The sequence below is a fragment of the Salmo trutta genome, chromosome 18 (assembly GCF_901001165.1).
Source record: "Salmo trutta chromosome 18, fSalTru1.1, whole genome shotgun sequence".
Lineage (NCBI taxonomy): Eukaryota > Metazoa > Chordata > Actinopteri > Salmoniformes > Salmonidae > Salmo > Salmo trutta.
Genome location: NC_042974.1, coordinates 10,098,551 through 10,126,054, shown reverse-complemented (window position 1 = coordinate 10,126,054; position 27,504 = coordinate 10,098,551). Strand labels below are relative to the sequence as shown.

General features: G+C 43.1%; 1 protein-coding gene and 1 long non-coding RNA gene across 4 annotated transcripts in view; one reads left to right on the top strand and one right to left on the bottom strand.

Annotated features, from left to right (window-relative positions):
- The window catches only part of LOC115152817 (fibulin-7-like), a 34,451-nt gene extending 7,393 nt beyond the window's left edge, over positions 1–27,058 (bottom strand). The window contains exons 1-4 of one of the 3 annotated variants that reach the window (XM_029697657.1): positions 26,607–27,058; positions 21,241–21,403; positions 13,556–13,738; positions 3,410–3,535 (exon numbers count right to left, since the gene is read on the bottom strand). In XM_029697657.1, the coding sequence (XP_029553517.1) occupies positions 3,410–3,535; positions 13,556–13,738; positions 21,241–21,403; positions 26,607–26,684 (550 nt within the window). In that variant the 5' untranslated portion in view covers positions 26,685–27,058. Of the gene's footprint in view, positions 1–3,409; positions 3,536–13,555; positions 13,739–21,240; positions 21,404–24,132; positions 24,163–26,606 lie in introns of those variants that run through there. The other 2 variants (XM_029697659.1, XM_029697660.1) reach the window with 2 other exon arrangements.
- LOC115152818 (uncharacterized) lies at positions 8,097–8,689 on the top strand. Its single transcript, XR_003867585.1, has 3 exons — positions 8,097–8,145; positions 8,183–8,582; positions 8,620–8,689. It is a non-coding gene; the product is annotated as an uncharacterized LOC115152818 (long non-coding RNA).
- Positions 27,059–27,504: the final 446 nt, after the last annotated feature.

Here is a 27,504-nt window from a genome sequence, read left to right as displayed (position 1 = left end):
GCTAGTGATGGCTGTTTAACAATCTGATGGTCTTGAGACAGAAGCTATTTTTCAATCTCTCTGTCCCAGCTTTGATGCACCTGTACTGACCTCGCCTTCTGGATGGAAGCGTGGTGAACAGATAGTGGCTCGGGTGGTTATTGTCCTTGATGATCTTTTTTGCCTTCCTGTGACATCGGGTGTTGTAGGTGTCCTGGAGGTGTAGGTAGTTTGCCCCCGGTGATGCGTTGTGCAGACCTCACTACCCTCTGGAGAGCCCTGCGGTTGTGGGCGGTGCAGTTGCTGTACCAGCCCGACAGGATGCTCTCGATTGTGCACCTGTAAAAGTTAGTGAGGGTTTTCGGTGACAAGCCAAATTTGTTCAGCCTCCTGAGGTTGAAGAAGCACTGTTGCGCCTTCTTCACCACGCTGTCTGTGTGGGTGGACCATTTCAATTTGTCGGTGATATGTACACCAAGGAACTTAAAACGTTCAACCTTCTCCACATGCTGTCCCATCGATGTGAATAGGGGGGTGCTCTCTTTGCTGTTTCCTGAAGTCCACGATCATCTCTTTTCTTTTGCTGACATTGAGTGAGAGGTTATTTTCCTGACACCACACTCCGAGAGCCCTCACCTCCTCCCTGTAGGCCGTCTCGTCGTTGTTGGTAATCAAGCCTACCACTGTTGTGTCATCAGCAAACTTGATGTTTGAGTTGGAGGTGTGCATGGCCACGCAGTCATGGGTGAACAGGGAGTACAGGAGGGGGCTGAGAACGCACCCTTGTGGGGCCCCAGTGTTGAGGGTCAGCGGAATGGAGATGTTGTTTCCTACCTTCACCCCTGGGGGCGGCCCGTCAGGAAGTCCAGGACCCAGTTGCACAGGGCGGGGTCGAGACCCAGGGTCTCGAGCTTAATAATGAGTTTGGAGGGTACTATGGTTTTGAATGCTGAGCTGTAGTCAATGAACAGCATTCTTACATAGGTATTCCTCTTGTTCAGATGGGATAGGGCAGTGTGCAGTGTGATGGCGATTGCATCGTCTGTGGACCTATTGGGGCGGTAAGCAAATTGGAGTGGGTCTAGGGTGACAGGTAGGGTGGAGGTGATATGATCCTTGACTAGTCTCTCAAAGCACTTCATGATGACAGAAGTGAGTGCTTCAGGGCGATAGTCATTTAGTTCAGTGACCTTGGCTTTCTTGGGAACAGGAACAATGGTGGCCATCTTGAAGCATGTGGGGAGAGCAGACTGGGATTGGAATTGACTGAATATGCTCTGAGGACGCAGCTAGGGATGCTGTCTAGGCCGGCAGCCTTGTGAGGGTTAACACGTTTAAATGTTTTACTCACGTCGGCCACGGAGAAGGAGAGCCCACAGTCTTTGGTAGCGGACCACGTCGGTGGCACTGTATTGTCCTCAAAGAAGTTGTTTAATTTGTCTGGAAGCAAGGTGTCAATGTTCTTTTTGTAATCCGTGATTGTCTGTAGACCCTGCCCATATGTCTTGTGTTTGAGTTGTTAGAGTGGGGGGAAAAAGTATTTGATCCCCTGCTGATTTTGTATGTTTGCCCACTGACAAAGAAATGATAAGTCTATCATTTTAATGTTAGGTTTATATGAACAGTGAGAGACAGAATAACAACAAAAATATAGAGAAAAACGCATGTCAAAAATGTTATAAATTGAATGTTATTCTGCCTCTCACTGTTCATATAAATCTACCATTAAAATTATAGACTGATCATTTCTTTGTAAGTGGGCAAACGTACAAAATCAGCAGGGGATCAAATACTTTTTTCCCCCACTGTACATTGCAACTGCATTTTGTCTCTATACTGACGCTTTGCTTGTTTGATTGCTTATAGAGGGAATAACTACACTGTTTGTATTCAGCCATATTTCCAGTCACCTTGCCATGATTAAATGCGGTGTTTCGTGTTTTCAGTTTTGCACAAATGCTGCCATCAATTCATGGTTTCTGGTTAGGGAAGGTTTTAACAGTCACAGTGGGTACAACATTTCCTACACACTTCCTTATAAACTCGCTCACCGAGTCAGCATAAACATCAATGTTATTCTCTGAGGCTACCTGGAACATATCCCAGTCCACGTGATCAAAGCAATCTTGAAGCGTGGAATCCGATTGGTCAGACAAGCGTTGGATAACCTAAGCACGGGCGCTTCCTGTTTTACTTTCTGCCTATAGGAGGAGAGCAACAAGATGGAGTCATAGTCAGATTTGCCAAAGGGAGGGTGGGGAAGGGCCTTGTATGCATCGCGGAAGTTAGAGTAGCAATGGTTGAGCGTGTTACTCGCTCATGTACTGAAATCAGGTATGCTGCTAGAATGTAGGCAGCCTTGTTCTCAAATTAGCTTTGTTAAAATCCCCAGCTACAATAAATGCAGCCTCAGGATATATGGTTTCCAGTTTGGATAAAGTCCAGTGATGTTCCTTGATGGCCGTCTTGGTATCCGCTTGCGAGGGGGATATACACGGCTGTGACGATAACTGTGGAGAGTTCTCTTGGGAGATAATACGGTCAACATTTGATTGTGAGGAATTCTAGGTCAAGGTAAACAAAAGGACTTGAGTTCTTGTATGTTGTTACAATTACGCCATGAGTCGTTAATCATGAAACATACAACCCCGGCCTTCTTCTTACTGGAGAGATGTTTGTTCATGTCGGCACGATGCACTAAAAATCCCGTTGGCTGTACGGACTCCAACAGCATGTCCTCAGCTAGCCATGTCTCGGTGAAACAGAGTATGTTACAATCCCGGATATCTCTTTGGAAAGCAACTCTAGCCCTGATTTTGTCGACTTTGTTAACTAGGGACTGGGCATTTGCGAGTAATATATTTGTAAGCGGTGGATTGTGTGCGCGCATCCGAAGCCTTACTAGAAGACCGCTCCGGCACCCTCCCCTCCGACTCCGTTGTTTTGGGTCGGCCTCTGGAATCAAATCAAATGCCCTGGGAGGTGCAGACAAAGGATCTGCTTTGGGAAAGTCGTATTCCTGGTCTTACTGCTGGTTGTGCTGGTAAGTTGACATCTCTCTGATATCCAATAGTTCTTCCCGGCTCTATTTAATAACACTTAAGGTTTTCTGAACTAACAATGTAAGAAATAATACATAAAAAAACTAAATACTGCACAGTTTCCTAAGGACTAGAAGCGAAGCTGCCATGTCTATTGGCGCCATCTTGCGTAAACATAGACTACCAATGCAACATAGACTAACAACACAACACAGACTATCAACACAACACAGACTAACAACACAACACAGACTAACACAAAACAGACTAACAATAGATATCCACTAATACAGTATATGCAACAAAACATAATACGTGAGATAGTAACGAATAGCAATGTCATGCAGTTCTGGTAGGGTCTCAGGTGTATGATGTTTGGTACTGCTGACCTGTCTGTGTCTGGTGCTGACAGTTGGATCCATTCCAGCTCTGTGAACAGGTGCACCTGTACTGGTTTACTCCCTCTACACAGGTCCCTCCATTCTGGCATGGGTTACTAGAGCACTCACTCACATCTATGGACAAAAGGGAGAGCTGAAAGAATGAAAGATGTCCCTGAACAAGATGGCCGCCCTGCAGTCACATTTCCTGGCATGTGGAATCCCAATACCCATTCTAGTGTTCTATTTAACTCCGTGGTGGAAACTGTTGAAAATACATACTTTGTCCCACTGTCAGTTCTCTGCTTGTCTTAGACCCATCTATGAGCTGTACAGGTGAAGTCGGAAGTTTACATACACTTAGATTGGAGTCATTAAAACTTGTTTTTCAACCACTCCACAAATTTCTTGTTAACAAACTATAGTTTTGGCAAGTCGGTTAGGACATCTACTTTATGCATGACACAAGTAATTTTCCCAACTATTATTTACAGACATTATTTCACTTATAATTCACTGTATCACAATTCCAGTGGGTCAGAAGTTTACATACACTAAGTTGACTGTGCCTTTAAACAGCTTGGAAATTCCATAAAATGATGTCATGGCTTTAGAAGCGTCTGATAGGCTAATTGACATCATTTTAGTTAATTGGAGGTGTACCTGTGGATGTATTTCAAGGCCTACCTTCAAACTCAGTGCCTCTTTGCTTTTACATCATGGGAAAATCAAAAGAAATCAGCCAAGACCTCAGAAAAAAATGTAGACATCCACAAGTCTGGTTCATCCTTGGGAGCAATTTCCAAACGCCTGAAGCTACCACGTTCATCTGTACAAACAATAGTACGCAAGTATAAACGCCATGGAACCACACAGCCGTCATACTGCTCAGGAAGGAGACGCATTCTGTCTCCTAGAGATGAACATACTTTGCTGCGAAAAGTGCAAATCAATCCTAGAACAACAGCAAAGGACCTTGTGAACATGCTGGAGGAAACAGGTACAAAAGTACTTATATCCACAGTAAAACGAGTCCCTAACCTGAATGGCCGCTCAGCAAGGAAGAAGCCACTGCTCCAAAACCGCCATAATAAAGACAGACTACGGCTTGCAACTGCACATGGGGACAAAGATCATACTTTTTGGAGAAATGTCCTCTGGTCTGATGAAACAAAAATAGAGCTGTTTAGCCATAATGACCATCATTATGTTTGGAGGAAAAAGGGGGACGCTTGCAAGCCGAAGAACACCATCCCAACCGTGAAGCTTGGGGGTGGCAGCATTATGTTGCGGGGGCGCTTTGCTGCTGGAGGTACTGGTGCACTTCACAAAATAGATGGCATCATGAGGAGGAAAATGATGTGGATATATTGAAGCAACATCTCAAGACATCAGTCAGGAAGTTAAAGCTTGGTCGCAAATGGGTCTTCCAAATGGACAATGACCCCAAGCGTACTTCCAAACTTGTGGCAAAATGGCTTAAGGACAACAAAGTCAAAGTAATGGAGTGGCCATCACAAAGCCCTGACCTTTCAAGCAAGGAGGCCTACAAACCTGACTCAGTTACACCAGCTCTGTCAGGAGGAATGGGCCAAAATTCACCCAACTTATTGTGGGAAGCTTGTGGAAGGCTACCCGAAACGTTTGACCCAAGTTAAACAATTTAAAGGCAATGCTGCCAAATACTAACTGAGTGTATGTAAACTTCTGACCCACTGGGAATGTGATGAAAGAAATACAAGCTGAAATAAATCATTCTTTCTACTATTATTCTGACATTTCACATTCTTAACATAAAGTGGTGATCCCAACTGACCTGAAACAGGGAATTTTGACTAGGACAAAATTTCAGGAATTGTGAAAAACTGAGTTAAAATTTATTTGGTTAAGGTGTATGTAAACTTCCGACTTCAACTGTATGTCTGCTCTCTGTTCAGGGGAGGGGTGATACCTTATACAGCAGAATCAGACCAGACAAACCTGGCACCATCATTTACGGACAGAGGACAATTCATTACTTTCCCCGTCAATACTTCCCTTCAAGTCTCCAGCCTCTCGGTTTAAAGGGCTTTAAATAAAATATGAAATGCTTCACTCCTGATTCATACTGTATAAAGAAGGGGTATAGTTTGAGCTAAATGGACTTGCAGGGATGATGGTGATTATGTGAGCATGATGAATAAAGCTCTCCAGAGACGGTTGGAATGGTTTTATTTACATTATGGTTTTAATGGTTTTAACTCTATATTTTTAAGAGACATGTGCCTTCCACTGACTCTGTTTATGTCATTGCTTATAACAAGTGAAAAACTATCTAGAAGAGATGTGTACTGTTTTATAAACATGAAGAAAAGGTTACTCCTCTAGCTTGGAAACTTAATCCATTACAACAAAAATGTCTCTTCAATTGCAAAGTGGACAAAGTTAGAAGAAAGCTATCTTTCTCTTGAGAGTAGTAGCTCTATCAGGGGATTAAGAATAATACACACACCCTACTCTACCCCCCACCCTGTATCCCCCGCCACCTCTCTCTGGATTGGTGGAATGCCTGGAGCAGGACTACTGGGGTCTACTGGGTCCAAATTATTCTACTGCTGAAGGAGGAATAACACAAACACACAGGGTGACCTTGTCTGACCTGAAGCAGCCCCTGAAAGCCAGGCTAAAAGGGAGAAGACGGCCGTTTGGCCAGCTAAAAGCGAGAAGGCAGCCGACCGTACAGCTAAAAGGGAAAAGTCGGCCAGCCGGCCAGCTAAAAGGACAAAGTCGGCCGGCCGGCCAGCTAAAAGGGAGAAGGCGGCCAGCTGGCCAGCTAAAAGGGAAAAGTCGGCCGGCCGGCCAGCTAAAAGGGAGAAGGCGGCCGACCGTACAGCTAAAAGGGAGAAGGCGGCCGACCGGCCAGCTAAAAGGGAGAAGGCGGCCGACCGGCCAGCTAAAAGGGGTTCCTAATCCTCACACAAACAGACAAGGGGAGCAGAAGAAAAGTTCCATTCTTCAGTCTGGAGCTCAGATCCCTCCCTGAATGAAACCATTAAATGTCTCAGTGGACTCAGAAAACACCTGTACAGTACTAGACTACATTCCAGAGCAGGAACATTCCCCTTCCCCTCTACATGCTGCTGCTATTCCACCATAATAACCACTACATCCTAAATAGCACCATATTCCCTAAGTAGTGCAATACTTTTGACTAGGGCCCATAAGTAGTGCACTACATAGGGAATATGATGTAATTTGGGACACAACCCAGGACTGGCAGCAGGGCTACTGTAAAATAACCCCTTCTTGTGTTTCTGTTTCTCCATGCAGTCTCTTTGTTTTGGGGTTCCAGGAAGCAGAGGCTAAGGCCATGCATGCTGTCATTACAGCACCACGGCCCATGGTCTGATAGCATGCAGCTATGTTAAGCATGCTATTGATGGCTCACATCTCTGTCCGGCCATCGCTACAGGCAGAAGCCCAGACATTCCAAGGCTGTGTAACAAATGGCATATTTTTCACTGTATAGTGCACTGCTTTTGACCAGGGTATAGGGCTCTGGTCAAAAGTAGTGCACTAAATAGGATGTCATTTGAGACACATCCCAAGTGGTTCAGTCAGTTCAGTCAGAGTGTTCTCAGGTCTCTATGTAAAGGGGTTCAGTCAGTCCAGTCAGGGTGTTCTCAGGTCTCTATGTAAAGGGGTTCAGTCAGTTCAGTCAGAGTGTTCTCAGGTCTCTATGTAAAGGGGTTCAGTCAGTTCAGTCAGAGTGTTCTCAGGTCTCTATGTAAAGGGGTTCAGTCAGTCCAGTCAGGGTGTTCTCAGGTCTCTATGTAAAGGGTTTCAGTCAGTCCAGTCAGTGTTCTCAGGTCTCTATGTAAAGGGGTTCAGTCAGTCCAGTCAGGGTGTTCTCAGGTCTCTATGTAAAGGGGTTCAGTCAGTCCAGTCAGGGTGTTCTCAGGTCTCTATGTAAAGGGTTTCAGTCAGTCCAGTCAGGGTGTTCTCAGGTCTCTATGTAAAGGGGTTCAGTCAGTCCAGTGAGGGTGTTCTCAGGTCTCTATGTAAAGGGGTTCAGTCAGGGTGTTCTCAGGTCTCTATGTAAAGGGGTTCAGTCAGTCCAGTCAGGGTGTTCTCAGGTCTCTATGTAAAGGGGTTCAGTCAGTCCAGTCAGGGTGTTCTCAGGTCTCTATGTAAAGGGGTTCAGTCAGTTCAGTCAGAGTGTTCTCAGGTCTCTATGTAAAGGGGTTCAGTCAGTCCAGTCAGGGTGTTCTCAGGTCTCTATGTAAAGGGTTTCAGTCAGTCCAGTCAGGGTGTTCTCAGGTCTCTATGTAAAGGGGTTCAGTCAGTCCAGTGAGGGTGTTCTCAGGTCTCTATGTAAAGGGGTTCAGTCAGGGTGTTCTCAGGTCTCTATGTAAAGGGGTTCAGTCAGTCCAGTGAGGGTGTTCTCAGGTCTCTATGTAAAGGGGTTCAGTCAGGGTGTTCTCAGGTCTCTATGTAAAGGGGTTCAGTCAGTCCAGTCAGGGTGTTCTCAGGTCTCTATGTAAAGGGGTTCAGTCAGTCCAGTCACAGTGTTCTCAGGTCTCTATGTAAAGGGGTTCAGTCAGTCCAGTCAGGGTGTTTGTTCTCAGGTCTCTATGTAAAGGGGTTCAGTCAGTCCAGTCAGAGTGTTCTCAGGTCTCTATGTAAAGGGGTTCAGTCAGTCCAGTGAGGGTGTTCTCAGGTCTCTATGTAAAGGGGTTCAGTCAGTCCAGTCAGGGTGTTCTCAGGTCTCTATGTAAAGGGGTTCAGTCAGGGTGTTCTCAGGTCTCTATGTAAAGGGGTTCAGTCAGTCCAGTCAGGGTGTTCTCAGGTCTCTATGTAAAGGGGTTCAGTCAGGGTGTGCTCAGGTCTCTATGTAAAGGGGTTCAGTCAGTCCAGTCAGGGTGTTCTCAGGTCTCTATGTAAAGGGGTTCAGTCAGGGTGTGCTCAGGTCTCTATGTAAAGGGGTTCAGTCAGTCCAGTCAGGGTGTTCTCAGGTCTCTATGTAAAGGGGTTCAGTCAGTCCAGTCACAGTGTTCTCAGGTCTCTATGTAAAGGGGTTCAGTCAGTCCAGTCAGGGTGTTTGTTCTCAGGTCTCTATGTAAAGGGGTTCAGTCAGTCCAGTCAGAGTGTTCTCAGGTCTCTATGTAAAGGGGTTCAGTCAGTCCAGTCAGGGTGTTCTCAGGTCTCTATGTAAAGGGGTTCAGTCAGGGTGTGCTCAGGTCTCTATGTAAAGGGGTTCAGTCAGTCCAGTCAGGGTGTTCTCAGGTCTCTATGTAAAGGGGTTCAGTCAGGGTGTGCTCAGGTCTTTATGTAAAGGGGTTCAGTCAGTCCAGTCAGGGTGTTCTCAGGTCTCTATGTAAAGGGGTTCAGTCAGGGTGTGCTCAGGTCTCTATGTAAAGGGGTTCAGTCAGTCCAGTCAGGGTGTGCTCAGGTCTCTATGTAAAGGAGGTGTTTGAAACGACCAGGAAAAGACCCAACCTGTGGATGGGTTCTAAAGGGGGTAGACCTATACATACAGAAAATGTCGAACTTTAAAAATATGAGGGGAAGATGAAACATGGAAAATGTATGGAAGAGTTGTTGAAAAATATCCTGGGGAGTAAAGTTGGTCTATACATCTGTACCTGTCCTGTGGTCTGGTGGCCCCTGCGGAAGGCAAATTAACACCATGAAGGAGTCCAAAATACAGTAAGCTCTCAGAAGCAAAGACCTCCCACTCTCCCTCCCTAGTCCAAAATACAAATTCTATCAGCATATCGATTGTGCTACCAGGGGTAGCAAAACCCTGGATCATTGTTATTCTAACTTCCGCAACGCTTATAAGGCCCTCCCCCGCCCTCCCTTCGGAAAAGCTGACCATGACTCCATTTTGTTGCTTCCAGCCTATAGACAGAAACTAAAACAGGAAGCTCCCACCCTCAAGTCTGTTCAACACTGGTCCGACCAATCGGATTCCACGCTTCAAGATTGCTTCGATCACGTTGACTGGGATATGTTCCGCATTGCGTCGAACAACAACATTGACGAATACGCTGATTCGGTGTGAGTTCATTAACAAGTGCATCGGTGTTGTTGTACCCACAGCGTCTATTAAAACATTCCCCAACCAGAAACCGTGGATTGATGGCAGCATTCGCGCAAAACTGAACGTGCGAACCACTGCTTTTAATCAGGGCAAGGTGACTGGAAACATGACTGAATACAAACAGTGTTGCTATTCCCTCTGCAAGGCAATCAAACAAACTAAGCGTCAGTATAGAGACAAAGTGGAGTCGCAATTCAACGGCTCAGAAACGAGAGGTATGTGGCAGGGTCTACAGTCAATCACGGACTACAAAAGAAAAACCAGCCCTGTCGCGGATCACGATGCCTTGCTCCCAGACAGACTAAACAAGATTTTTGCTCGCTTTGAGGACAATACAGTGCCACTGACACGGCCTGCTACCAAAACCTGCGGGCTCTCCTTCACTGTAGCCAACGTGAGTAAAACATTTAAACATGTTAACCCTCGCAAGGCTGCAGGCCCAGACGGCATCCCCGGCCGCGTCCTCAGAGCATGCGCAGACCAGCTGGCTGGTGTGTTTACAGACATATTCAATCAATCCTTATCCCAGTCTGCTGTCCCCACATGCTTCAAGAGGGCCACCATTGTTCCTGTTCCCAAGAAAGCTAAGGTAACTGAGCTAGATGACTACCGCCCTGTAGCACTCACTTCCGTCATCATGAAGTGCTTTGAGAGACTAGTCAAGGACCATATCACCTCCACCCTACCTGACACCCTAGACCCACTCCAATTTGCTTACCACCACAACAGGTCCACAGACGATGCAATCGCCATCACACTGCACACTGCCCTAACCCATCTGGACAAGAGGAATACCTATGTAAGAATGCTGTTCATTGACTACAGCTCAGCATTCAAAACCATAGTACCCTCCAAACTCATTATTAAGCTCGAGACCCTGGGTCTTGACCCCGCCCTGTGCAGCTGGGTCCTGGACTTCTTGACGGGCCGCCCCCAGGTGGTGAGGGTAAGTAACAACATCTCCACCCCGCTGATCCTCAACACTGGGTCCCAACAAGGGTGCGTTCTCAGCCCTCTACTGTACTCCCTGTTCACCCATGACTGCTCCAACTCAATCATCAAGTTTGCAGACGACACTACAGTGGTAGGCTTGATTACCAACAACGACGAGGCGGCCTACAGGGAGGAGGTGAGGGCCCTCGGAGTGTGGTGTCAGGAAAATAACCTCACACTCAATGTCAACAAAACAAAGGAGATGATCGTGGACTTCAGGAAACAGCAGAGGGAGCAGCCCCCTATCTACATTGACGGGACAGTAGTGGAGAGGGTGGAGAGTTTTAAGTTCCTCGGCGTACACATCACAGACAAACTGAAATGGTCCACCCACACAGACAGCGTGGTGAAGAAGGCGCAGCAGCGCCTCTTCAACCTCAGGAGGCTGAAGAAATTTGGCTTGTCACCAAAAACACTCACAAACTTTTACAGATGCACAATCGAGAGCATCCTGTCGGGTTGTATCGCCGCCTGGTACGGCAGCTGCTCCGCCCATAACCGGAAGGCTCTCCAGAGGGTAGTGAGGTCTGTACAACGCATCACCGGGGGCAAATTACCTGCCCTCCAGGACACCTACACCACCCGATGTCACAGGAAGGCCAAAAAGATCATCAAGGACAACAACCACCCGAGCCACTGCCTGTTCACACTATCATCCAGAAGGCGAGGTCAGTACAGGTGCATCAAAGCGGGGACCGAGAGACTGAAATACAGCTTCTATCTCAAGGCCATCAGACTGTTAAACAGCCATCACTAACATTGAGTGGCTGCTGCCAACATACTGACTCAACTCCACCCACTTTAATAATGGTAAAATTGATGTAATCAATTTATCACTAGCCACTTTATATTATTTGTTTACTTACCCTACATTACTCATCTCTTATGTATATACTGTACGCTATACCATCTACTGCATCTTGCCATCTGATGTAATTAGATGTATCACTAGCCACTTTAAACAATGCCACTTTATATAATGTTCTCATACCCTGCATTGCTCATCTCATATGTAAATACTGTACTCTATACCATCTACTGCACCTTGCCTATGCCGTTCGGCCATCACTCATTTATATATTTTTATGTACATATTCGTATTCATTCCTTTACACTTGTGTGTATAAGGTAGTTGTGAAATTGTTAGGTTATATTACTTGTTAGATATTACTGCATGGTCGGAACTAGAAGCACAAGCATTTCGCTACACTTGCATTAACACCTGCTAACCATGTGTATGTGACAAATACATTTGATTTGAGTTAGTCCACAGAGCTAAAGACCTCCCTCTCTCCCTCCCTAGTCCAAAATACAGTTAATCCACAGAGCTAAAGACCTCCCGCTCTCCCTCCCTAATCCAGAATACAGTTACCGTAGTCCACAGAGCTAGACCTCCCTCTCTCCCTCCCTAATCCAAAATACAGTAAGCTCTCAGAAGCAAAAGACCTCCCACTCTCCCTCCCTAGTCCAAAATGCAGTTAGTCAACAGAGCTAAAGACCTCCCTCTCTCCCTCCCTAGTCCAAAATACAGTTAGTCCACAGAGCTAAAAACCTCCCTCTCTCCCTCCCTAGTCCAAAATACAGTAAGCTCTCAGAAGCAAAGACCTCCCACTCTCCCTCCCTAGTCCAAAATACAGTTAGTCCACAGAGCTAAAGACCTCCCTCTCTCCCTCCCTAGTCCAAAATACAGTTAATCCACAGAGCTAAAGACCTCCCTCTCTCCCTCCCTAGTCCAAAATACAGTTAGTCCACAGAGCTAAAGACCTTCCTCTCTCCCTCCCTAGTCTAAAATACAGTTAGTCCACAGAGCTAAAGACCCAGACACTCTGTCCTCCTATACCTCTCTCACCCTCTCTTTCTCTCTCTCTTTCTTTCTTTCTTTCTTTCTTTCTTTCTTTCTTTCTTTCTTTCTTTCTTTCTTTCTCTCTCTCTCTCTCTCCCTCTCACCCTGTCTCTCACCCTCTCTTTCTCTCCTCCTCTCTCTCTCCCTTTCTCGCTCTCTCACCCACTCGCTACCCCTCTCTCTCTCTACCCCTCTGCCTCTAACTCTCTCTCTGCCTGCCTCTACTTCTCTCTCTACCCCTCTCTCTTCTGCTGCCTCTCCCTCTCTTTCTCTCACCCTCTCTCTTCTCTTCTTCATTCTCTTCCTCCGTCATCAATCTTTACATGTCTACAGGACCCTCCGTCTGAAGAGACTACTGTAGATTCTAGAACAACAAAGGGTCGGTGTTGCAGATGGCAGCTTTCTGTCCAGTAGTGTTCTTTCTACAGCGTAACAAACTAAACATGCCCTAATGAACACGACCCAGGTTAAGTGTGCATAGTCACATTGCATTTACCCAACAGTGAGTGTTTGTGTAGCCGCTGCAGCCGCTCTGACCACAGTTTTAAAATCTTCACAGGCCAAATTGTGCAGAACAGGATGGGAGTTTACAGTGACAGTAATGTCTGTAGTAAAAGCTAAGAATTAACAGGTGAATGGATGTATCTCTACTGTGAAAACACATACTGTGAAAACACAGCCCCGATACATAAAAGCACTCTGATATAACGTCAGCATGTAGTTAACATTTTTCCGTTACCTTCCCTCCTTACACTTCACTAACACCCTTTCTCCGTCTCTCCATCTCTCTCTCCCCATCTCCCCGTCTCCCTCTCTCCCACTCTGTCCCCCTCTCTGCTCTGTATCGCCCTGTAATACCAGTAAATTCCTGTGCATTGTGAGGACAGAGGCCATGGCAGCAGCAGTAGTGAAATAACAACCGTGTGAGACCTTTACAATTTACAGTGACTGGCTGCTGTAAAACTAAAGTCATTTTAAAGAGGAACGTGTGTGTAGGAGACAGCAAAACAACACACTGACAAACGGTTGTGTTGGTGGAAACTGCAATCTAAAGAGTGAGATGGGCTCTGGTGTCAGGTGGACAGACACATTGAAAGTTACTGGACAAATAGAGGTATGGTGGAGCAGTGTCTGCCGGTCCATCTCTTCATGAGTTCCTCAGCCCAGCATTACCTAAAGTGATGTGTGTTTGACCATATTGTCTGTTTGGACAGACAGACAAACAGTACTGTACCTTTACTTTTACAGATGGTGTTGACACCGCTCCAACTCCCGTTCTCCTGACACACACGTGTCTCGACGCCCACCAGGTGGTAACCATGAGAACAGGTGAAATGGACCTCATGACCGATGAAATACTTGGAGCCAAACTTCCTCCCGTGGACAGGGACTTCCAGGGAGGGGCAAACGGATGGAGCTGAGGGAGGGAGGGAGTGAGGGAGGGGGAGAGAGAGGGGGGGAGGGAGGGAAAGAAAGAAAGAAAGAAGAAGAAGGGAGGGAGGGGTAGGAGGGAGGGGCAGGGAGAGAGAGAAGGAGAGAGAGGATTGTCACAAGTATGCATACGGAGTCATGCACCCAGCATACTGTGTTATTTAGTATCTGTGGACATACACGTGTCAACCGGGTTGGTACTGTAGGACTCTAGAAACATTTCATGGGAAAAGACTGATGCAATGTCACGTCCTGACCAGTATAAGGGGTTATTTGTTATTGTAGTTTGGCCGGGACGTGGCAGGGGTGTGTTTGTTTTGTGTTGTCGGGGTTTTTGGGTAGTGTTCTATGTTTTGTATTTCTATGTTCTATTTTCTAGTTATTCTATTCCTATGTTTAGTTTATTGTTTTGACCTTCAATTGGAGGCAGCTGTTCCTCGTTGCCTCTAATTGAAGGTCCTATTTATTCATGGGGTTTTTGTGGGTAGTTGTTTCTTGTTTAGCTGTGTGCCTGACAGGACTGTTTTCGTCGTTCTTTTTGTTCAGTATTCATTTTATTTAATAAAGAAGAAAATGATCATTCACATCCCCGCTGCATTTTGGTCCAATTACTACGACGGCCGTGACATGCAATGCCTCATTTCATCCAACAATACCAGCTCTAAAACAAATAAAACTTTAAATAGTTCTGAAAAAATGAGCATTTTATTGAGAGAAACTACTACAAATAATGGCATCAATAATACAAAGGCAGCACACAATTGTCCAGAATTGACAGCCAAGGTGTTAATGTAATAACATCAGTATGTGCTGCTTTTTTAAATCTATTACAGTTTTTCTCAATTGTTTACACACAAATACTGGTACTTGAGACACAATGACCACAACATGTAACTCATGCACCAACCCCCTGAACCAATTCTGCTAAACTACAAGCACAATTCCTTCTTTACACTCAAATTGCAGTTCTAAAACACACTTTTTTCAAAACACTACACACAATTCTTTGCATTTGGCACAATTTTCATGCAGAAAATCTCTTGTTTTCACAATGAACACACTGCCATTCAAATATGCACACTGACTCATCACATAGGCAAACACCCGTCACACAGTTTTACAATTAGCAATCAGAGCTTTAGCATAAAAGGGCAACAGGTGAGCTCTTCTGTTTTGGAGCAGTGGATGCCAACATTGGAAACAGAGGCAGAGCCAGAGGAGTGAGAGTAAGAGGAGGAGGATGGGGAGGACGAGGACAAGGAAGGCCAAGGACCGTAATCTCTGAGATCCGAGCCACTTTGGTTGATCATGTGGTCAACCATGGTCTAACAATGAGGAAGGCTGGGCAAAGAGTACAGCCAAATTTGAGCAGGTACACTGTAGCATCCATCATCCGGACATTCCGAAATGAGAATAGGTAAGAAATCTACTCTCACTAGAAAATTGCAGTACTGCATATCAATACTGTACTCAATGAGTACAGTAGTACAGTATTGCCTGTGGACTGTTCTGTAGGACTGTAAAAATAAAGTATGTTTCAAGTATTTGGGAAATGTATTCCTACTTTGTATTTACAGTATTTTACTATTTGTTTGACAGAACTGAAAGATTACCAACACAAGGTGGTCGGGAAAGTATTCTGTCTCCTGAACAGGAAACTGAAATCCTGAACATGGTCCTAGAAAATAACGCCATAACATTACGGCAAATACAAAGAAAAATAATAGAAAACAATGAGATATTTCAAAATATTGATAGGGTAAGCTTATCAACACTGGACCGTGTCTTGCGCAGAAATAATCTCAGGATGAAGCACGTCTACAGGGTGCCATTTGAACGCAATTCAGAAAGAGTCAAAGAATTGCGATATAACTATGTGCAAGTGAGTCCTATACAATCCCACAATTGATGCATACTCTCAACACTGAATAAATTATACATATTTCAGTATCGTAATCATAATGATTGTGCTTCACAATAGTGACGGCCAGCGTGCCATTGTTCAAGTCCCTGGCCAGCGCGGAGGGAACATCACAATGTGTGCAGCGATTACCCACCATGGCGTCATCCATCACCATGCTACCCTTGGCCCCTACAACACCGCCCATCTGATCACATTCCTGGACACCCTACACAACACACTCATTCCACCAGACCAGGTAGATGGCCCAGAGCAGCTCAGGTACGTTGTCATTTGGGACAACGTAAGTTTCCACAGGGCTGCTCTGGTTCGTAACTGGTTCACTGCCCACCCACGCTTTTTAGTTGTTTATCTCCCTCCATATTCTCCATTCCTCAATCCTATTGAGGAATTTTTTTCTGCCTGGAGATGGAAAGTGTATGACCGAAATCCACAAACGCGTATACCTCTTCTCCAAGCTATGGAAGACGCATGTGGAGATATAGTGGCTGATGCTTTTCATGGCTGGAATCGCCATGCTAGGCGATATTTCCCCCGCTGCTTGGCCAGGGAAAACATTGCTTGTGATGTGGATGAGGTGCTGTGGCCAGACCGCAACAGAAGAGAGGATGCAGCATAGTTTTAATTTTTTTTTTACTGTAACTGTATACATTAAATTCTTCTGTTTTGTATGTAGACCACTGTATGCGCAACTTTGTGTTGGTTGGGAATGGGATGTACACTGTGTACATTGTTTTTGTGGGAAAAATAAAATATATTTGTTACCGTGTATTTGTAAGTTCTGAGTATAAAAACAATATTCTCAAATATTTTACAACACACTTCTGTATGTACTGTCTGTAGTAATGGCAACACTGAACCAAAAAAAGGCCTAAGTCATTATGATGAATGGAGAAGAAAAGTTTTCCATTCATCATAGTGTTTTACATTGAGCACATCAGTGTTCAACTGGTTCTTATAAATGTCTATTCATATGATGGTTTGTGTGCGTCATTTGAAAACAAAATACCATTTTGATAAGAAATGACATTGTTTTGAATGTAAAGTTTCATTTTGCTGGATAATTGAGGGCTTTTGCCCATTGCGTGTGTGTTTTTTGATTTGTGTGTAGAGTTCTGAGAATGAGGCATGCTTTCAGAAAATGTGTGTAAACAATCGAGAAAAACTGTAAAATAAAGAGGTTTGACTTCTAGTACAGTACAGCCTACGAGTTATTAAAATAAAGAGCTTTGACTTCTAGTACAGTACAGCCTATGAGTTATTAAAATAAAGAGGTTTGACATCTAGTACAGTACAGCAATCACTGCCTGGTATAGAAACTGCTCGGCCTCCGACCGCAAGGCACTACAGAGGGTAGTGCAAACGGCCCAGTACATCACTGAGGCCAAGCTTCCTGCCATCCAGGACCTCTATATCAGGCGGTGTCAGAGGAAGGTCCTAAAAATGGTCAAAGACTCCAGTCACCCTAGTCATAGACTGTTTTCTCTGCTACCGCACGGCAAGCGGTACCGGAGTGCCAAGTCTAGGTCCAAAAGGCTTCAAATGAAAAAAATAACTTATTTCAAGAAATTCTAAAAAATAAAAACAGAAAAGTGGTGCATATTCACCCCCCTTGCTATGAGGCCCCTAAATAAGATCTGGTGCAACCTTCAGAAGTCACATAATTAGTTAAATAAAGTCCACCAGTGTGAAATATAAGTGTCACATGATCTCAGTATATATACACCTGTTCCGAAAGGCCTCAGAGTCTGCAACAACACCAAGCAAGTGGCACCGTGAAGACCAAGGAGCTCTAGACAGGTCAGGGACAAAGTTGTGGAGAAGTAAACATAAGGGTTGGGTAATAAAAAAATATCTGAAACTTTGAACATCCCACGGAGCACCATTAAATCCATTATTAAAAAATGGAAAGAATATGGCACCACAACAAACCTGTCAAGAGAGGGCCGCCCACCAAAACTCATGGACCAGGCAAGGACGGCATTAATCAGAGAGGCAACAAAGAGACCAAAGATAACCATGAAGGAGCTGCAAAGCTGCACAGCGGAGATTGGAGTATCTGTCCATAGGACCACTTTAAGACGTACACTCCACAAAGCTGGGCTTTACGGAAGAGTGGCCAGAAAAAAGCCATTGCTTAAAGAAAAAAATAAGCAAATACGTTTGGTGTTTGCCAAAAGGAATGTGGAAGACTCCCCAAACATATGGAAGAAGGTACTCTGGCCAGATGAGACTAAAATTGAGCTTTTTGGCCATTAAGGAAAATGCTGTCTGGCGCAAACCCAACACCCCTCATCACCCTGAGAACACCATCCCTACAGTGAAGCATGGTGGTGGCAGCATCATGCTGTGGGGATGGTTTTCGTCAGCAGGGACTGGGAAACTGGTCAGAATTGAAGGAATGATGAATGGAGCTAAATACACAGAAATTATTGAGGGAAACCTGTTTCAGTCTTCCAGAGATTTGAGACGGGACGGAGTTTCACCTTCCAGCAGGACAATGACCCTAATTATACTGCTAAAGCAACACTTGAGTGGTTTAAGGGGAAACATTTAAATATCTTGGAATGGCCTAGTCAAAGCCCAGACCTCAATCCAACTGAGAATCTGTGGTATGACTTAAAGATTGCTGTACACGAACGGAACCCATCCAACTTGAAGGAGCTAGAGCAGTTTTGCCTTGAATAATGGGAAAAGATCCCAATGGCTAGATGTGCCAAGCTTATAGAGACATACCCCAAGGGACTTGCAGCTGTAATTACTGCAAAATGTGGCTCTACAAAGTATTGCCTTTGGGGGGGTGAATAGTTATGCACGCTCAAGTTATCAGTTTTTTGTGTTGTTCCTTGTTTGTTTCACAAGAAAAAATATTTTGCATCTTCAAAGTGGTAGGCATGTTGTGTAAATCAAATATTACAATCTCCCCAAAAATCGATTTTAATTCCAGGTTGTAAGGCAACGAAATAGGAAAAATGCCAAAGGGGGTGAATACTTTCGCAAGCCACTGTACATATTACTTCAATTACCTCAACTAACCGGTGCCCCCGCACATTGACTATGTACTGGTACCCCCTGTATATAGCCTCGCTTGTAATTTTACTGCTGCTGTTTAATTATTTGTTACTTTTATTTTCTATTTTCTTTTTTTTACCAAATACTTATTTTTATTTGTTTTTCTTAACTTCTTAAACTATTGTTGGTTAAGGGCTTGTAAGTAAGCATTTCACTATAAGATACATACCAAGATACATAAAGAACAAACTCTCAGCTTTAGGCACATACGGCAGATTTAAACGGTGTCAGCATTGACAACTCAGTACTGAACTAACGCCTCTCCCTTTGGGTCAACAGCTGAAGGTGGAACAGAGGACAGCAAATGAGGAAATCATATTCAAACAACTTACCTGTTGTTTTCGGCGCATGTGACAAATAAAATTTGGTAAGTTATTAAAATAAAGAGGTGGGACTAGTACAGTACAGACTATGAGCTTAAAGTAAAGTACTTGCAAGAGAGGAAGCGAGTGAGAGAAAGTGAAATAAACAATAAAAAAATGAACAGTAAACATTACACTCACAAAAGTTCCAAAATAATAGTTTATTTCACTTTTGTTTATTATCTATTTCACTTGCTTTGACAATGTAAACATATGTTTCCCATGCCAATAAAAATTGAAATTTTATTGAGCGAGAGAAACATAGACAGACAGTCTCTCCTCAGTCTAGCGCTGATGAATGACTCATTTCACCAGTTTTCCCAATAGAACAGAATAGAATAGCATAGTATATACATAAATATAACAGAATAGAATAGTATAGCATATACTTAAATATAACAGAATAGAATAGTATATACTTAAGTAGAACAGAACAGAACAGCATAGTATATACTTAAATAGATCAGAACAGCATAGTATATACTTAAATAGAACAGAATAGAACAGCATAGTATAAACTTAAATAGAACAGAATAGAACAGCATAGTATATACTTAAATAAAACAAATAGAACAGCATAGTATATACTTAAATAGAACAGCATAGTATATACTTAAATAGAACAGCATAGTATATACTTAAATAGAACAGCATAGTATATACTTAAATAAAACAGAATAGAACAGCATAGTATATACTTAAATAGAACAGCATAGTATATATTTAAATAGAACAGCATAGTATATACTTAAATAAAACAGAATAGAACAGCATAGTATATACTTAAATAGAACAGCATAGTATATATTTAAATAGAACAGCATAGTATATACTTAAATAAAACAGAATAGAACAGCATAGTATATACTTAAATAGAACAGCATAGTATATATTTAAATAGAACAGCATAGTATATACTTAAATAAAACAGAATAGAACAGCATAGTATATACTTAAATAGAACAGCATAGTATATATTTAAATAGAACAGCATAGTATATACTTAAATAAAACAGAATAGAACAGCATAGTATATACTTAAATAGAAGAGCATAGTATATACTTAAATAGAACAGAATAGAACAGCATAGTATATACTTAAATAGAACAGCATAGTATATACTTAAATAAAACAGAATAGAACAGCATAGTATATACTTAAATAGAACAGCATAGTATATATTTAAATAGAACAGCATAGTATATACTTAAATAAAACAGAATAGAACAGCATAGTATATACTTAAATAGAAGAGCATAGTATATACTTAAATAGAACAGAATAGAACAGCATAGTATATACTTAAATAGAAGAGCATAGTATATACTTAAATAGAACAGAATAGAACTGGCTCTGATAGAAGCACCTGATGATAGCCTAACTAGTTGTCTGTAGAAAAAAAGTTGAACCAAAGGGACTGAGTGGTAAACTGGACAAACACACAACCACCACAAGAGCAACGTGTCCCACATTGACCCAATGCACGTCCTGAGGTTTATGTGCTAAAGGGCCAAAAGCAGGTCAAAGAGAGTTCACATGTCCTTTAGTGGTAGGTAGAAGCTTGGGTTTCAGTGGTAAACTTGAACTTTAAAATTTGTCTCCTTGTTGTGTTGATTTATTGATCACAACACCAGGAAGGAGGAAATGTGGATTTTATAAATGCAAATTATCATGTAGTAAACAATACCATAATTTCCCAAAAACCCAATGATGGTAGACCATACACTACTGTCTAGCCTCTTAACACTCCTCCCCTTCCCCTCTGGTTAGAATGTTATGTCTCCACAGTAGAGACGAGAACATTCAGCCACTCTTGAAGACAATGGAAGTGGACCAGGCCAGGAGCAGGCTAGGTGGTCTTTCTCTCTAACCAAGGTGCTTCAATAGAGGAGAAAAGTGGAGAAAATTTAAGGTCAATCGAAGTAGATTTCTGGTTTTAATATTAAAGAAGCATTTCTAAAATCTCCTTCAATTAGCTCCAGTTTTCTCCTCTATTGATTAATCTTGTTTAGAGAGAGCAAGACAGCGACAAGAACACCTAGAATGGTCCCAGATCTCTACATGGCTATTGAAGACCTTCATGTCAGGTGCGGCAGAGTGGTGGAGAATGGTCATCCTCTCTGTCTACTCACCAGCCGACTGATCGGCCTGCGGTAGCTTGGACACAGAGTTCTGTAGGATTGCCAGTTTGGACTTCATGATGCGTAGTCCCTCTGTGAACCTCATCTCCTGTCCCTTCAGAAACCTCTCCATCTGACGGAGAACACCAACCACCTGGTGTTTGTCCATGCAGTTCTGGAGACAGAGACGTACAGTACATATATGTTAATATAGCAGAACAGAAAAGTTTAGAACTGTCCATGCAGTTCTGTAAAATAAATAAATATATTAATGGTCAAACATAACAACAACATATAGACCATTTACAGTTGAAGTCAGAAGTTTACATACACCTTAGACAAATACATTTAAACTCAGTTTTTCACAATTCCTCGCATTTAATCCTAGTAAGAATTCCTTGTCTTAGGTCAGTTAGGATCACCACTTTATTTAAAGAATGTGAAATGTCAGAATAATAGTAGAGAGAATTATTTATTTTAGCTTTTATTTCTTTCATCACATTCCCAGTGGGTCAGCAGTTTACATACACTCAATTAGTATTTGGTAGCATTGCCTTTAAATTGTTTAACTTGGGTCAAATGTTTCAGGTAGCCTTCCACAAGCTTCCCACAATAAGTTGGGTGAATTTTGGCCCATTCCTCCTGACAGAGCTGGTGCAACTGAGTCAGGTTGGTAGGCCTCCTTGCTCGCACACACTTTTTCAGTTCTGCCCACACATTTTCTATAGGATTGAGGTCAGGGCTTTGTGATGGCCACTTCAATACCTTGACTTTGTTGTCCTTAAGCCATTTTGGCACAACTTTGGAAGTATGCTTGGGGTCATTGTCCATTTGGAAGACCCATTTGCGACCAAGCTTTAACTTCCTGACTGATGTCTTGAGATGTTGCTTCAATATATCCACATCATTTTCCTCCCCATGATGCCATCTATTTTGTGAAGTGCACCAGTCCCTCCTCCAGAAAAGCACCCCCGCAACATGATGCTGCCACCCCCGTGCTTCAAGGTTGGGATAGTGTTCTTTGGCTTGCAAGCCTCCCCCTTTTCCTCCAAACATAACGATTGTCATTACGGCCAAACAGTTCTATTTTTGTTTCATCAGACCAGAGGACATTTCTCCAAAAAGTACGATCTTTGTCCCCATGTGCAGTTGCAAACCGTAGTCTGGCTTTTTTATGGCGGTTTTGGAGCAGTGGCTTCTTTGTTGCTGAGTTGCCTCACAGGTTATGTCGATATAGATACATTTGTACGTGTTTCCTCCAGCATCTTCACAAGGTCCTTTGCTGTTGATCTGGGATTGATTTGCACTTTTCGCACCAAAGTATGTTCATCTGTAGGAGACAGAACGCGTCTCCTTCCTGAGCAGTATGAAGAGTGCGTGGTCCCATGGCGTTTATACTTGCGTACTATTGTTTGTACAGATGAACGTGGTACCTTCAGGAATTTCGAAATTGCTCCCAAGGATGAACCAGACTTGTGGTCTACAATTTGTTTCTGAGGTCTTGGCTGATTTCTTTTGATTTTCCCATGATGTCAAGCAAAGAGGCACTGAGTTGGAAGGTAGGCCTTGAAATACATCCACAGGTACACCTCCAATTGACTCAAATGATGTCAATTAGCCTATCAAAAGATTCTAAAGCCATGACATCATTTTCAAGAGTTTTCCAAGCTGTTTAAAGGCACAGTCATGTAAACTTCTGACCCACTGGAATTGTGATACAGTGAATTATAACTGAAATAATCTGTCTGTAAACAATTGTTGGAAAAATTACTTGTGTCATGCACAAAAGATGTCCTAAACGCCATGCCAAAACTATAGTTTGTTAACAAGAAATTGGTGTAGTGGTTGAAAAACGAGTTTCAATGACTCCAACCTAAGTGTATGTAAACTTCCAACTTCAAGTGTATATGTAAACCAAGAAGCACATACCAGTAGTACATAACCAGGAAATGAGAAACTAGGGAATGTTGGCTTTCAGTTTACCAAGCCACAACTTATTTCTAAGTCACACATAACTGGTCAAATAACAGTCAGCCATGTTTAATATCCATTTAATGGGAAGCATATAAATAAACCATGATTTGCAATATGACAGAATTATTACATAATTAAAATGAGAAAACTTCAATAAATAACAACTTCCAATAAAATCCACAGTACATGTAATCATCATAAAATGTGAGTAGAGGCAGGTATGATTTAACAAGCAAAGGACAGCTGTGGTACTTAATGACATCACACGATCAACGCCAAGTCTGCATCCCAAGTGGCACCCTACTCCCTATATAATGAATTTTGACCAGAGCACTAATTTTAACCAGAGCACTATGGGTCTTGGTCTAAAGTAGCGCACTATATAGGGAATAGGTTGCCATTTGGAACAAACAAAATATTCAACTTTAGAATGTCTGGTGGTGGGTGGGTTCTGTGGTGGCTGTAGTTACAAATGTTGACATTCCGCCACTGTTCCCTAGCATTTTCATCAACTGTCACCAAAACAAATCACAATCCAATTCCACAGCTGCACAGGTGCACAGCTGCACAAGACCAATAACATGTTTTGAATATCATTGTATTGTTATTATTATATGATGTGGCCACCTGGTTATGAATTCAGAGTTCAAAACAAATCCACAGCTGCAAGGGTCTGAACTCCCAACAAGACCAATGTAAAAACATGGACGTAATAATTACTGTTTTATTGTTATAGTGTGGCATGCCATCAGGTTATGGAAGAATCAGAAGTCATGTTATTTTTTTTATTAAGATTCAGAAGTCATACTATTTTTTATTAAGAGTTAGAAGTCATACCCTGGATTCATCCCATACAGTCAGTAACCCCTGTTAACCCTTCTAGCCTCAGCTGTCTCCGCTAGCCCTCTAGCCCCTCCCCCTGGTACTCACCTGAAGGAACATGTTAGAAGATGCCACGCCTCTCTCCTCCCTCCTCCCTCCTCTCTCCTCTCTCCTCCCTCCTCCCTTCTCCCTTCTCCACTTTTTCCTTCTTTTCCAGTGGCAGACCATACAGCAGCTGGACCAAAGCTGTTTGGCAGATGTCTATCAGTCAGACCTCTGTCCAGAACCTTGGCCCTCTGTATATTTTGTATGGCAAGAGAGACACAGGTTGCTTCCCAAATTACACCCTATTCCCTATATAGTGAGCTACTTTTGACCAGGATCCATACAAAGTTATACACTATATAGGTAATTGGGTGCCATTTGGGACACAGCCACAGACTCCTTGGATAACAATGACTGAATGGACCAGCTTTGTATTCCGTTTCAGCACATAGCCTGGATGCCATGAGCCTATGAACAGTGAGCTATTTGAGAGCAGGCTACTTACTGACAGATAAGTCCATTCCAAAGTCTCAGAAAACAATGAAATGGCAGTTTGCTAATCCTTTTCAATAATAATAACAAGTCAGTATAAAAGCATAATGTCAGGTGAAGGCATACCTTACATACTTGAAATGACAATCAATATCCACAGTGAGTACTGGAACTTGCCTAACCTTAACTGATCACATGTGTTTCTGCCCTTGAGGCAGAGCTGCCCTTAGAACAAGATGGAATAAGGAAAACTCCAATCTGCATCCAATTTCTAACGGTTCTCAGAGGTGTACTGCCCAAGAGTCCTATACTTCAATCCCCTCCTATTATTTTCTTTGACGTCTCTTCCCCCATTGGCTAAAGGGGAATACCAACAGCTGACACAGTAGTGGACTCATATCCATCCTAGCAACACACACACACACACACACAGCACACATACACAACCTACATACACATACACAACCCACATACACAACAGACACACACAACCCACACACACACACACACACACACACACCAATGTGAACAGTGGACTCATATCCAAATGGCTTGTTTTAGACTCCTGGCCAAAGACGCCAAAATGAATCCAAGAGTCAGTGCTCATGGTTTCCCTCTTATAAACTTTCAATGGGTAATTTACCACCCTCAATGGGACATTTGTGTCATCCTGTAAGCACAGCCCTTCCTCATTTATGATGGGGACATTGATAATAATAGTAAGCTACATGCTCAAATCATGGCTGAACCTGGAAACAGAACATGGATAGCAATTCCAAGTTATGGGTTGTTTTGTCTGAGGCAGAACATGAAGAACTAAGTTAACAGTTAAAAAAACACTTGCAACACATATTTATACAGGCCTAGGTGTGTTAATGTAGCCTACTTCTCTGACCCTAACATAAACAGTTGTGATGAGTATGGAAGTCCAGAGAGCACATATGAATACAAATAAAAATACCCTTGTTATGTTATGAACCACAACTTATTTTTCTCTCTTGATCACGACATGATCAAAAGTTGTGTTGTCGAGATAATGAAAAGCAACTCTGTTCAGATGCAGGATAACACGTCATCAAGGAGCCCTGTGGCTGCGTTGATCGCAATGCGCTCACGGGGTATTTAAGCCCTGAACGATGCCTGACTGGCAAAGGTATCTCCCATGCTGCATGACCCTCCCAAGACCACAGCCATTCACATGCAAGTAACAACGCAGCGCACTTGCTAGTCTTTTGAGCTAGCTAGTTATGTCAGGATGCTGCCTTGTAGGCTGTTTCATAGGTAAGGCTCATTGCAGGGAGCCTAGTTCACTAGCTAGCTAGCTCGCCCACAAGACTAACCAAGTTAGCTGCGTTGTTGCTTGCATATGATTGGCTGTGGTCTTGGGAGTTGCACAGCCTGGGAGACAGGACTGCCTGTCAGGCTACGGTCAGTGCTGAGCAGTATTTGTCTGTAATAAAGCCTTTTTATCTATGCATAGTCACTGTACCCCCGCACATTGACTCGGTACCAGTACCCCTTGTATATAGCCTCGTTATTGTTACTTTATTGTGTTATTTCCTTAACCCTATTTCTTGAACTGCATCGTTGGTTAAGGGCTTGTACGTAAGCATTTCACTGTAAGGTCTACACTTGTTCTATTCGGAGCATGTGACAAATAACATTTGATTTTATTTTTGTGGGGAAAAGTTAATTCTAATTGGCTGGGCCTGGCTCCCAAGGGGTGGGCCTATGCCCTCCAAGGTCCACCCATGACTGCACCCCTGCCCAGTCATGTGAGATCTATAGATTAGGGCTTAATTTATTTGTTTTAATTGACTGATTTCCTTCTATGAACTGTAACTCAGTAAACCCCTTGAAATTGTTGCGTGTTGCGTTTTAATTTTTGTTCAGAATAATTTGTGCAACACTTTTCCACCAAAATATTCTTCAAAATTATCAATCTCTAAACATGTATATAAGCATGTATATAAACATATAAGCATGTAGCCGAATGTTACCATGCACTTGTCCACAGATGATAATGTGTTAAGTAGGCTACTAACCTGTCGGCCACCATGGCAAGTATGGATAGTTGTCACACATAGCAAAAGCAAACTGCTGCGCAGCATTGATAGTGCCATAACTTTAAATCCAACTGAATTGATGTTGGATGATGTCAGAGTTTTTCTCCAAATACTGCAATTTAGTCAGGTGTTTAAATAATAGAAAACCAACGAAATCAACTCCGATTTCCGACGCTCCTTTGCAGAGTTTTCTCAACTGAACTGGCAGTTGGACTCAGGATGGAATGGAAGACCCTGCTCATCAGGAGCGCTTTGTGGTGCAGAGCGACGGTTGGGATGCGGTGCCGTGCGCTTTTAGATGGGCTATGATGATAGTGAACCTGCATCTACTACCTAACCCTAATTGACGACTCCTAGACTTTGAAAAGCGATTAAATGGGAAATGTAAGAATAATCCCTCCCACCGCTCGACAACCCATTTGCGTCACTCTCTCCAATGTTCTGTCCTGCTCATAGGCTGTGACGCGATCCCCAAACTCAGACAACAGAATAGAGCAGGCAACCATCTTTGAGTTCATGGGTTGGAACAAAACTATTGCTATGGGAGTTCTTATGACTGGGGAGCTATTATTATACAGTCACAGCGATCAATTTACAGCAAGTCATTGCAGAAGTTGATTAGTGAGTTTGTAAACTTTATTTGCGCGTAAAGGGGGTGCTTTGCCATTTAGCCTTAGTGTTGAATTATTTTCATCAGGCCAAATCAGCTCCCCATTATTGTCCCTTGTTACATGAATTCCTAGGGAGTGGAGCATCAAGGGAGTGGAGCAGGTATACGCCCAACATAAGCATATTACTGCGCAATAACGCATTCATAGCCTAATAATGCATTCAGCTAAATTATTGTTTTGTTATACCCCGAAATCTAGCAAACGGT